At 47.6% G+C, this 13358-nt stretch overlaps 1 protein-coding gene across 3 annotated transcripts in view; it reads right to left on the reverse strand.

Moving 5' to 3' along the window:
* ZNF236 (zinc finger protein 236) overlaps window positions 1-13358 on the reverse strand; it is a 69814-nt gene that overhangs the window by 51609 nt on the left and 4847 nt on the right. For all 3 annotated transcript variants that reach the window (XM_018039622.1, XM_018039621.1, XM_018039623.1), the window contains exons 2-6: window positions 8356-8498; window positions 7022-7186; window positions 2359-2537; window positions 1559-1683; window positions 1085-1257 (exon numbers count right to left, since the gene is read on the reverse strand). In XM_018039622.1, the coding sequence (XP_017895111.1) occupies window positions 1085-1257; window positions 1559-1683; window positions 2359-2537; window positions 7022-7186; window positions 8356-8498 (785 nt within the window). The remainder of the gene's footprint in view (window positions 1-1084; window positions 1258-1558; window positions 1684-2358; window positions 2538-7021; window positions 7187-8355; window positions 8499-13358) is intronic.

Here is a 13358-nt window from a genome sequence, read left to right on the forward strand (position 1 = left end):
ATTTTACTGTTGCCTAAGGATTTACCAAGGCTAAAATTAAAAGATATACACTTGCTTTTAGGACTGTGGTATTTTCCATCCTCCAAAGTAAGTACATAAAATAACTGATCCATGATAAGAGTGTTTGTGTTGCTTGAATACCTCTTCATTATCTCCAACTAGACTAAGTAAGACACCCAATCACGGCAGTTAATGAGAACGAAGATGAACCGGAAGGAGAGAGCTACTTCCAGAGGCTGACAGATCAGCATCAGCTGGAGACAGCGAAACACGGGAACATCGGTTTGGCTGAAATGGTCGGTTAACGTACAGTATGGAGGCAAATACTCTGGCCAGGGCTATGCGGACAGAAAACGTGAGTGGGGCTGTACACAAGGTCAGCTGTGCCAGCACAGGAAAACCCTTCCTCCTCAGGTTCACCTCGTCTTTCAGCTCCTTACACTTGGAAGCGCCCGTGTTTTGGGCTCACTAAAGGCATGACAGAACGTTTACGTTCAGACTGATCGACCGTAACTAACAATGGTATTAGGATTATTTTCAAACGTTTACTCATCAAAGCTATAATATTGTTGGTAAAAAGACAAAAAACAGTATATTTCCATATAAGCCAAAAAGGTTCACATGTTTTATATATACACATATATATTCATGTGTATGTATGTACTTGTCTAGATATATACATATATATGTATTTTGGGGAGCTTCTTAGGTGGCTCAGTGGTAAAGAGTCCACCTGCAATGCAAGAGAAGTAGGTTCAACCTTGGATAGGGAAGATCCCCTGGAGGAGGGCATGGCAGCCCACTCCAGTACTCTGGCCTGGAGAATCCCATGTGAGGAGCCTGGCGGGCCACAGTCCATGGGGTCGCAAAGAGTTGGACATGACTGAGCCCGAACGCACGTACTTTTTTAAACAGGGTTTGCTCTGCACAAACCCTTTATCTACATTTAACAAGTAGAGTTCCTCGGGCTCACCCTTCACTCCGGGGGCACCTGTGCAGCCTGTGACGTCTGCACTCCTGTGAGGACCTCCCCGCTCTACCCCAGCCTGCCCGTCACAAGCCTACACCCCGGGGACACGCTCACCTCGGAGTGAACCCTCTGCACATGGGACTGGAGGTTCCCTTTCTGGGAGAAGGCGGCGGGACAGAAGGCACAGGCGTGGGGCTTCTCACCCGTATGCTTAATCATGTGAGTCTGCAGCGCTCCTTTCTGGTTAAAAGCTTTTCCACATTCGCTACATTTAAATGGCCTTTCACCTGGAGAGGGAGAGAGATGATCAAAATATGACTCCACACTGTGTAAGCATCTGATGGGTTAAGAGAAATACTTCTTAAGTTACCCAAACTCAAGATGACACACCTGGCCCCTCCAGGCAGAACGCCTCCCTGAGGCCGCAGACCCACACTACCACCACCTCCCCACCATCGCAAAGGAGCACCGCGGGCCTCCGCAAGCTGGAGGGGAGCCGAGGCCCCAGTCCAGGCCGGGCGGGCTCCAGGCCACAGTCTGGCCCCCCGGCCTCGTCAGAGGCCCTGCAGAAGCCCAGGCGCCCCACACCTGTGTGTATCCGGACGTGCCGCGTCAGCTGGCTCGGCTTCTGGAACGTCTTTCCGCAGTGCGGGCAGGGGTATGTGAAGCCGCTCCTGTCGATGTTCCTGCTGTATGGCCTGGTGCCGGCCACCCTGGGGTCCCAGAAGGAAAGCGCGCGGTAAGCGGGGTCCCTGTGACCCCGCCGCTCCAGAACCAGAGCGAGCTTTAAGGAGAGATCAACCACACACACGGAGCGAGAAGGCTCCCACCTCCCTGGCCCTCAGCCGCTGCCCTGCGCCCTGGCTCTCCCTGCTCCAGCCCCCAGAAGCAGCCTCGCCGCATCCTGAAGGCTGGGCAGAAACCTCCAGCCTAGGCTTTCTCATCTGCAAAACGGGGACCACAGCAGTATCCTGGCGTGAAGGGCGGTCTGTTAACGATTAAATGAAGTTTTACTTATCTGTTTGCAGACACACGAAGCACAGTGTTGTACACGTGCAAGCTCCATGTAGTGCAAATAAACCAACTCACTAAAAAGGGTGCTAATCTGGCCCTGTGAGTCCACTCTACACACCTTCTTACCTGCCCATTAAAAGTGTACTGCCAGTACCTTGTTCTACAGCTGTTCTCATTGTAATACAGCTAAAAACGTCTACCCTCAGTCTGACGTTTCATTTTTGACCTTATCTGTCCTACTGCACGACACGGACCACAGGTTATGAAAGCCATCCCAGCACCACATTCCCAAGTCGCCCTGCTCCTGTCCCTAAAGCAGCGTGCCAATTTTTCATCCATGGTATAATTTTCTTTAGCCGGGGAAGGCTTCCCACCTGATCTTGTAGTGTGTCTTCATGTGCTCCTTGAGCTGTGAGGACGTCTCGAACTCCTTCCTGCAGGCCTTGCAGGTGTGACTGCGGCTCCCGGCCAGCTCCTGGCGGTGCTCCTCCATGTGGATGGCCAGCTGGCTCTGCAGGGTGAACTCATCCCCGCACTCAGAGCAGATGAGGTTCTAAGGGGGAGAGGACACCTGTGAGCATGCGGACACGCCAGAGCCTCGCCGCTTAAACCGCTGACACACGCAGTGCACCCTCCTGGCGAGCAAACACTGCCTCGCCTCTCAAAAGATACACGCGGGGTCTAAGTACAAGGATACAAGAATCACTTCTTTGTTGACAGAAACACAGGCGAAAGGAGGAGAGAACACTACAGCTTTTGAGCAAAGTGAGCTGCTTCAAACTGACTGCTGGTTAATGGCACTTTGTCCATCTACGCTGTGAAAACTCTGAAGCAGGACTTGGACACCACAAAAAGGTCAAGAAAGAATTTAAATTAAGATGATAGTTTAATAGACTTCCTTAAAACAAGCTGACAGCTGGTAAGTTCCTAAATGGAAACACCTATCACTCCTTCTGTCTGGTTTATATAGAAGGTTCATCATAGAACAGTCAGCGGCTGCATCCAGACGTGCCTGGCTGAGCACCTGTGGAGCTAGCATAAGATACACACACAGGATCTCAAAGGCTCGCTGAAAAGAAGGTAAGGCGCGAAGCAGCACAGCAACTTCTAATGTGCGACTTAAAATACTTGGGCTGTATTTTCGTAAATATATTAACATGTATTTCATTCTTTTGTTCTGACTTCTGAAAATACAGCCAGGGTCAATTTTAAACCACGAGCAGTGTCTCAGTGAGGACAGCGCAAGCCCCGGTGTTCTGAAGCTGGGCCTCGGCTCACGTTAAGGCCCTATTCACCAGCCATGTGCACCTGAGTGTGCTGACTGCCCAAGGGGTGTGAAACAGTGGGGACAGCAACACCTGCCCTCCCAGGGCTGCCACAGCCAAGTCCAGAGACGCACGTGAGTTGCTGGACAGCGCAAGAGTGCCAAAGTGAGGCGTTCCATAACGCCTCTAGGTACCTGTCAGTGCACATAAACTGCTGTTTCTGCACAACAGAATGCAAAGCTATCTCTTCCCACTAGACTTTCTTCTAATTACCGCACCTGATGGCCTCGTGAATGCACAGAAACCTCACTGAATGAGGCCGTTCACTGACACTACTCAGCGCGTCCTTTGTGGAAGCGACGAAGCTGAATGGGATACCTGGAGCAATCCAATGACTTCAACTTAAATGACTTTTAAGTTAGTGTAAATATTTAATAATCTAAGGAAATAACAAACTGCTGTTTTCTTAGTATCTTGCTGATAATAAAGAAATTTCTTTCTTGCGAACTGTCAAATTTTTTAAACCATCTAACAACAAAACTTGTTGCCCCCCTCGAATGCAGCGGCGGGGCCACGTGTACCCTGACTCTGCAGGCAGAACACCTGCCCTGCACCGACGACTTACAGTCGCGATGCAAACCGTGACTTTCCATCCCCATTCCCAGCCCTGTTCTTTATTTGCTCTGGCTCAGAACCACCCTCTTTTTTATGTACTTTTTTTTTTTTTTTTACCAAATGAGCAGGTGAGTACATTTCAGGAGATATTCCTCTGAAACTTCCCTGAACTTTCTGAGTAAACCCTGGCTTGTGTACAATTAGCTCATGTGGTGAAAGCAGGATTGAGTACACGCTGCACCACAACTGACACGGGCTATCGGACGGGAGGCTTTGTAGCTGCCGCCACATCACACCTGCCAACCCCAAGGGGCCTGGATGGGCCTCCCATCCTCCTGGGTCCCGGGCTCGTCCCAGTGGGAGCGTGAGGCCTGGAGGGCAGCACACAGCCTGTCCACTGCACTGCGTTTCCTGCGGTCAGAGCCCCTGCTCGTGCCTCCTGCAGAGGCAGGCGGTGCTGGGTGATGTCAGTGACCGCTGAGCAGCCAGCAGACTGTCAGGGAAACGTGTGGTGTTCTTATCAGCCCCCATCTGTCTGAAGATGAAACTTCTAAAGTCAGAGTATGAGACACAATAAACAGCAACCACCTTCAGGCCCCTCACCTGTAACACCTGCCCTTTCTGCCCCCTCCCGGGGGCCACCCTGGCCCTTCTCTTGCGCCCCTGGGCACGGGCGCCCAGTGCTACCCTCGCCTCTCCCAGGCTGTCTCAGGAGCCCTCTGCCCTGCCCACAGGAATCTGCCTCAAGGTGCTGCTCAGTGCTCGGCAGACACCCCAGCCACCTCACAGACCCCTCCTGACCCCGGAGGCAGGCGCCCCCCTGCATGGTCCCCCGGGCTCACGGCAGGGCCGGCAGGGGCCCTGTGCAGATGCACGCAGAACCGGGGGAGGGGAGGCCCACCTCACAGGGCCCCCGTTGCCAGGCTTCCCGCACGGCTGACCGGCCTCGAGCGCATCAGAGCACTGCAGCCCTCCGCCAACACCCAACTCCCCCCTCCCATCACACATGGGTCCCAACTGGACGTCGATGCCCACGGCCACCCAGCTGACTGGTGCTGTGGGCACAGCCCACGCTCCCCTCCCACCCAGCACACACACATCAATTCGCAGCAGCGATCCCGGCATTCCATGCACACGATCCTCTCGTGTGTGTCTGCGCTCGTGCCCCTGGTCAGCTCAGCTGCACGGCTCCCTGCGCCCGCAGCCCCCCAGCCCCTCACTGAGCAACTCGAGGCCGCACCACCCACGCCCAGCCTGAGGGCAGCCCCACGGGCCAGGGCAGCGGATGCCACGTAGCACCGCGGGGGCCGAAACAGTAGCCGGGACTCAGTCACCTGAAGAGGACAGCACAGCACGCCAGCACTCGGTTGCGTTCATGGGGCGCAGAGGTCTGTGTGTGCACTGACCGCCCCCAGACAAGCTGCTCCTGGGAGAACTGAGGTCATGGGCTGAAGGAGACTTAACTCTCTACCCTTTTCTCTACTGTCTGAGTCTTACTATTTGAACTGATTCCCAGGTATTTTAAAATACCATAGTAAACCCTTTCTGCCTTTTGAAAAGAACACATTGGCCATTTCTGGACAGTGCTACAGCTGAGTGAGACAGGTGGGCCTGCAGAAGGTACAGAAGGGCACGCACTTTCTAGAATACAAGGTGGCATTCTACAAAGAGCGTGAAAAAGCCTTGTTAATGCAGTAAACCCAGTTGCATGACTCTATCTTGAGGAAATTTGCATTATTTATAGTACTGAAAAAGGATAAACAACTTAAATGTTAAAAATGAAAGAAATGATAGAAATATCATGACACTCTATCCAGATGCTAAAGACCTTAATAAAGCAATTTAGAATAGCAGTGTGGGGGGAAACACTCATGATTCACGAAGCGAGCGAGGGAAAGATGCATTCACAAATACGGAAGGGACAGAGCAGATGACGAGACAGGATATAACTGCACCGAAACACTGTTCCTAAACAAACTATTACGGAAGTCTGTGCATACCCCCCCAAAAGCCAGAAACAACACAACTGACCCTTGAAAAGCATGGACGTTTAGGGCATCGACCCACAGGTGAACATCCGAGCATAACTTGACAGCAGGCCCTCCACGTCCACGGCTCCCCATCCTTGGTCCCGGAACCACCCAGTCCTGTCGGACGTGTTTACTGAAAAGCTCCATGCGCAAGTGGATCTGCACAGCTCAGGCCCACGCTGCTCAAGGGCCGGCTGTGCACGCGTTCTCTCACTAGTGTGACTACTGGTTCTTTTGCTTTTGTTAATCTTCAGATTCCAACTTTTTCCAAAATGAACATGTATTACTTATACAATAAGATTTTAAAAGATAAAAAGAAATTATTTTTATAAAAAAGACCTGAAAAGAGGACACAAACCTATACATGATGTACAAACTCAGTTTTCAGGATGCAGATGTTACATGTGCAATTAAATATTGTATGTTTTTCTGTCTCAAGAGAAAACCATACCAAACAGTTACCTGTAATTAGGTACCTGGGTGGCTGAGTTAGAGGTGACTGCTATCTTCTCTTTTCTACATTCACATGTTCCTGACTGTCTGTGGTAACAACGCGGGGCTGACGTTTTACACTTCAAGGAAGCCCACCCACGCCAGCAACAGGCAGGCCTCTCTGTACATCTGGGCCGCGCACCCTCACCGTTCTTCACTCCATCTCAAGACTGTTCCCTTTCGGACTGCTACTGGGGGCATAAACTGCTTTGGGTCTTCACGAATTTCCTCTCTTCTCCCAAGTGCCCATGTGCCAGGGGATGCTGGAGCCAGGCAAGGAGACTCTACCGTCTTCAGAGGCAGAAAGTTCACTTGCGGCCACCCAGAATCCTACACAAGCTAACTTCTGTTAAAGAGAAAACGGGGGTCTCCTCCGCCAGCCACTGTGGATGAACTTTGATCCTCCGAGTATACCACACATTAGAAAGTCTCGTCCTAAGCTTCTGACATGACCGGAAAACAAACAAATGCTTTACCAGGGACCTGGAGACTGGCCAAGGTGAGTTTCTCGATAATGGACTCCGTGACACCTACACGAAAGACTTTTTCAAACTAGTTTAAACCTAAAAACCTCCTGACCCAAGATGAGATGCATTTTAAAAATCAGTGAACAAAGTATAGGCCGAAATAATTACCTCTTCCTTCTCATGCAGCATAACATGTGCTTTGAGACTAGCCACTCTGGAGAATTTCTTGTTACACACGGGACAAGTAGGATCCTCCCCATTGTGGGTACATTTGTGAAGGGTCAGGTTGAACTCAACATTAAAGGTTTGGGGGCACTGGTCGCATCGATGTGGCTAGGTGGAGAGAAAAGTCGAAAAGCTACTGAAACACAATCTTTCCACAATAAATGTCATTCAAACATTAGCAAGCACCATAATCCACAGATAAGCTTTAGAAGCAACTTCTGAAGTCCTTCTGGACCTGAAGTCAATAAATCCCAAATTGACATGGGAAAGCTCCTTACAGAATTTCTCAAAGCAGTATACAGAGACATCACATTTGTGTAGAAAATTATTTCTAATGAGAAATGCTGCATATAAATGTACCAGAAAGTAACCTCTATGAAAGCAAAAGTGAGACTTCAACTTATTGGGTAGGACGTTCCCCCTTCTTTTTATGACAACTCCATTGCTGTAAACAAAATCACTTCAAACAAAGTAAGTAATCATAAAAACTCTCACTGGATTGTCACACCGCTGCTTAGCCCCACCTAAAATTTCCCCCAAATGGAAGGTGTTCGAGCACTTACTTGTAGAAAGAAAATCACTGGTATTTCTCTTGGAAATAGACCCTAATGGGTTGGGATTTTCAGATTTTCCACCTGAGAGAAACGCCCAGTGGGTTCTGGTGTTAGCAACACATGGTCACAGATACAACATCATCACTCGTGCCCAGAGAGAGGCTGGAGCTGCTCACACCCTGCCCTCCAGAAAAGAGCGCCCGGGCACCAGTCCCATCTCAGAAGACTCACTGGCTTAGGCAGCGCTAGCCCAGAGGGCTCGGCGCTCACTCTCTTCATGGGGGCTCAGCTGCCACGTTCCAACCACCCTGACACATCCCACCAGAGGCACTATAGAGTTCAACCCCTGTGTACCAGAGGGTTGCTGCCTGCGGAAATACGATCTAAAATAAAATACCTCAAATTCCTTAAGATGCAAGACCATTTGAGAGTAACACTGCCTGCCAGAGAAAAAACACATCGAGACGTGGGAAATTGAACCTACTGAAGAAAGTCATATTTTAAGATTATTTCTCTGTCCACTCACAGAAAATTTCATTAGTTCACTAGACAAGCTCTCACTTTATCTCATCACCTAACCATGGCTAGAAATACAGCTTAAAAACAAAACATCAAAATCTTCATTTACATAATACAAAATGTAGGAATAAGAATGAATGCTGATTTGACAGTTCCTCCAGTTTCAACGCTCACATTTCCGACATCCTTTTTATAAATACATACCTTGTCATTTCGCTCGTGATCCCGCATGTGGCGTTGAAACTGGGACTCTTTTGGAAAAGATAGCAGACAGATTTCACATTTATGGAAGTTTGGAACTTGATAGTCATAATTAGTGTTCTCCGCATTCAATGTTAAAACTCCATCTATAAAATTGCATAAGTATAAACAATAAATACCAATTGTTATTCTCAGCACATAAATGAAACTAAATTATCCTGTTACTGTTTCAAAACCACATTATGTCAGATTTATGAGAAATTTCAGATGAAATGAATGATACCTTAAATTTCTTAAAAGGACATGTTTTTATGTTAGAAATGAGACATGCTGTGATGACTGAGACAGAGATGACTAAGCCCAGGGTTTTAAGAAACCTGAAACTAAACCCCCGAGGCTTGATACCCACTCAGCAACACACAAAAGCCATCATATTTCTTAATATGCCTGCCAGCTCCATACTGTTTCCAAGTCACAACAAATCAGGAGGCACTTCTGGAGTCACTGTGCGGCGAGTTCATCAATAATCCAGTTTCTTAAATCACTCAGTAAACAAAATGCTAGTAGAAATATAAAAGCTAATTCACTAATTCAATCTACCTCTGAAAGCTGCTGCAAAGCAAGATGAAGTCAAGAGGTAAAACCTGTCCTCTCTTACAGCTGTAGTTCATGAGGTTTTAAAGGACTGCAGTGCTACGGACAACCCTCAGGCTCCACTGTGTGCTTTCTATAAACTCATTCAGGTTAACAGCTATAAATTTAAAGTGTTTAGTCCCTTAGTCGTGTCCAACCCTTTGCGACCCCATGGATTATAGTCCGTTAGGCTCCTCTGTCCATGCAATTTCCCAGGGAAGAATAGTGGAAGGGGTAGCCATTCCCTTCTCCAGGGGAACTTCCCAACCCAGGGATCAAACCCGGGTCTCCTGCATTGCAGGCCAAACAAGAATAAACACGCAACAATCACAAAAATTTAGAAGAATGTCATGAAATAAAGATGTCCTAAATCTCTCCAAATCTTGAGAGTAAGTACTCTAAGCCTTATAATTTGGGTACAAATACATAATATATATTAACTATACAGAGACAGAAATATGTTACATATAACTCTCTATATCCAACTTGACCTCAAATAGTAGAATTTAGAAATTTGGAGGTAGGGTAACGGGTTAATTTTAAGACTCAACGAAGCTCAGGAAAGTCTCCTATGTGGTGAACACAGCACTCGAGTATTTCCTCTAGACTTTTATGTCCCTCTTCTGAGCAGACGGCCTGGAGCTCCCGCCGTGGCCGACAGTCCCCCCGGAAACAGCAAAATCTGCCTGAAAGCAAGAACCCCAAGGGCGGGAGGTGGGATGAATCGATGCTGGAGGCAGAGCAGAAGCAGATGGAAAAGGTGGACAATAGCTTCAAAAACTCTCCTGGCAGATCCTCAAGTAAAGCAAACTCCAGCATCGAGAAATACTAATGTTAACTCCAGAGACTGTAAATTCATTCATAAGCAAAATGGATTGACTAAGGGAAAGAGATTCATAACTTCTATTTATTCTTAACTCTATCCACATCCTATCCAAAGCCCATAAACTCAAAATCTCTACACTAAACTAATAGCAAAACGTTCTATGACTCCTCAGGTCCAAAGAAAATGATTGCTGGGACCACATTAATTACTTTGGAAAAGCCTGCTACGGGAAGAAACACTGAAGGCATGAGTGAAATACGTGTTGACAAACGTGCTGTAAGAACTCAGTAGCCAAGTCTTTTAACCTAAAGGCTGAAAACGGTATTAAAAAAGCCCCTAAACTTAAATTTCTAAAATGCAAAATTAAAATGCTCTTTCAGGACACAGAATAAAACAGTTTTCATAGCCTCTGTGTTGAAACTACACTTAATATGCTATCTAAAATTGAGAATTAAATTAATTGACTGCGATTGATAGATAAAACCCTAAGGGACAAAAAAAGAGATATATTTAAAACTGAAAAATGATGTCATTTTGCTTATGGATTAAGACTTTTCCAGAATTCCAAGCAGTGCACCCAGATGCTCCCCTCACACAGACACGCCCACCACTCTTCAACTGTTCGCCCGCCTCCTCCAACTCTCCAGCAAAAGGAAACAAAAACTGATCAGGGAAGATCAGAAACTGAACACTTCACTCCCTTGAGAAAACCCTGGAGACGAGTTTGAAGATCAGGGTAACTCTATGTAAACAGAGACTCTAAAGAGCACATGAAAAGAGCTGTCTCTCCACCACCCCAAATAACAGAGGGTCACAGAGCCCTGCACATTAAACAAGACGCTGCTTCCTGCGGCTCCAGCGACAGACGCGTAGGAACCATCCAGGAGCGCGGCCGTCTCTCTAACACGCATCCGTGCCCCTCGACACCCTACCTGTCACCCCATAATCATGCCAAGCCGTGACTACCCAGAGTCAGGCCTGGCTTGTGACGAAGGGGACAGAGAGCTGGCTTACACGCTGCTCTCCCCTGGAACAGGCCCGCACATCAGGCCGGTCCGCTCACCTTTCCAGCAAAGGTGGTCCACATCCCCATCCTGAAAGACCAAGGTCCATCTCTCCTACACAAAATGCCTGTGATGGGACACCAGGTTCCCGCAAGGCCTACTGCATTCTTAGCGTTCCCGGGATTTAACTCAAATTTGCATCCCCTGACTAAAACTATTCGGTACTGTGCATTTAAGATCTCAGCTACCCATAAACTCTGATGAGGCATTTTCAGTTTCTAAAGTAACTTCGCCCCAAACTTTTAACCTGATTTTATCTTGTTTTGAATAAGAATTTTCCCAAAATAAAGCTGAGCTCCCTTATCTTCTGCTCTCAACAGGCACCTGCCCTACTTCCCTTTTTCCATCTTTCCCTACATTCCTCCAAGAACTAGCCCTCTAGCCATCAACTGCCTGCCCTCACCGCATCAGCCTCTGACACCACAATGCTCTGTGAAGTCATCAACAGGCCTCTGGGAAGTCTGACAGTTATCACCCCTACTTGAAACCACGACCGCCTTGGCTACTCTACCATTCTTTCCCTCGTTTCCTTTAAAAAAACAAAAAATTCTTTCTTTTCTCCAGTTTTCTACTCCTCCTCCCATGTATGTCACCATTCCTTTGGGCTTTTTCAGGTAAAACTCTGAAGTGCTTGGGCCCACGGACCCTTTCTGCTTCATCACTGCATCTCCAAATCTTTGCACAGGCCCTGGTGTATAATGAGTGCCTTATAAATACCTGCTAAACACGTGGAGATTAGACCAAAGCGAATGACTTTTTGGTCTCTTCACATTAGTTTGAGGCTTCCAGGACCAGTATGTCTATTTCCACTTTCAGCCTCACTGACTCACGCCCTCCACTCATACCTAACTTAGCTTTAACACCCTTCCAGCTTGTCAGGTATCCACCAACTGCTCTTCTTCTGTATGGATACTGTTGACCCTTGAATACCTCAGGGTTCAGGGGTGCAGACCCTCCAACAGGCGAAAACCCAGGTAACTTACAGGTGGCCGTCTATATCCACGGTTCCTCTGAATCCATGGATTCACCAACCACGAACATATGATACTGGAGTATTTACTACTGAAAACAATCCAAGTATAAGTGGACCCACGAGCTCAGACCCACCTGTAAACTTTGTTTCTAAAGAAAGGATTTAAATTCACGTAGATGTACATTCAGACATACATGTACATTATCCAAATTTAACAAAACCACAGAACATTAAAATGATGGCAAAATAAACCCCTAGTTATCTACGGCCTCACCTTCTGGCTAACACACCGAATTCTAGGCTCAGGGTCTGAACACAAGCAAGTTTTTCTGAGAAGGATTCAGCCCTGCTGAGTGTAACGGCCCTTATGACAATGGAAAAAGTTAATTTCTGGACGTATACAGCCGTTCTGTTTTTCATCTCCGCAAATGGACAGCTGATGGCAGCGCTGCAGCAACGCAAAGCAGAGCCACAGAGCGCTGTGCAGGACTGCAAGAGCTCAGCCCGGGAGGAGTCCCGGTTTCCAACGGGCGGTACCTGCCCGGGACACGCCTTCTTTACTGTAAGGATCCGACAGTAGAGGCGTCCACAGAAGGCAGGGGTCACAGGGCACAGGCCAGGAACAGCAGAGAACGCCGGACTGGGGGTCATGAGAGCGGTCTCGAGGCAGCCAACCATTAGTTAGGGTCTCTGCAAACTACCACATGTTTGCATACGGCCCACTCACAGAGCTGCTGTGAAGATCCAAGTTACAAAACGAGAAACAAAACACAGCTTTCAACAAGGTGAAATGCACGTCCAAGAGGACGGTTAAAACTAAAGTCAGACAAAACCAAGGACTGATGAGGATATGGAGCAGCTCGAAGTTTCGTATACTGCAACAAAGACTGACAACGGAAAACAGACCAAAAGCAGTCAGACCTAAGAAGATATTACCAATGACTTCACCTAAGAAAGTTCAACAAATGGACAAGACTAATCTAGGTTGTGCGATACCAGGACAGTGATCAGTCTTACATGGGTACTGATCAGATGTGTACTGATCAGATGGAGATTTCTAGAGTGCTGTAATGTCTCATTTCTTAATCTAAGAAATTACATGTATAATCATATGAATTATTATTATAACCTATATAATCTGGGTGCTGATTATATGAGAAAGCTCATGTGAAAAATCATTGAACATAATTTTCATTCTTGTCTGTATGTTATATACCAACATGAAGTTTACTCAAAGTAAAGTGACAGAATATGCAACTTTCCTTTGTATTCCTGTCTTTCCTTCCAGACTGGGGTCAACTAACCAGCGCCTAGCCTTTCGGGTAAACTCGGCTTCATAGAACACAGCCACACTCGTGGGTTTACGTATGACCGTGGCAGCTTTCCGGCTGCAACAGCAATTCTGAGTTACAATAGAGAACTTAACGCCCACAAGGCCTAAAATATTTACCATATGGCCCTACAGAAAAAGTCTGCCAGCCCTTGCCCTGGCCAGGAAACCAGGACTCCA

The sequence above is a fragment of the Capra hircus genome, chromosome 24 (genome assembly GCF_001704415.2).
Source record: "Capra hircus breed San Clemente chromosome 24, ASM170441v1, whole genome shotgun sequence".
Classification (NCBI taxonomy): domain Eukaryota; kingdom Metazoa; phylum Chordata; class Mammalia; order Artiodactyla; family Bovidae; genus Capra; species Capra hircus.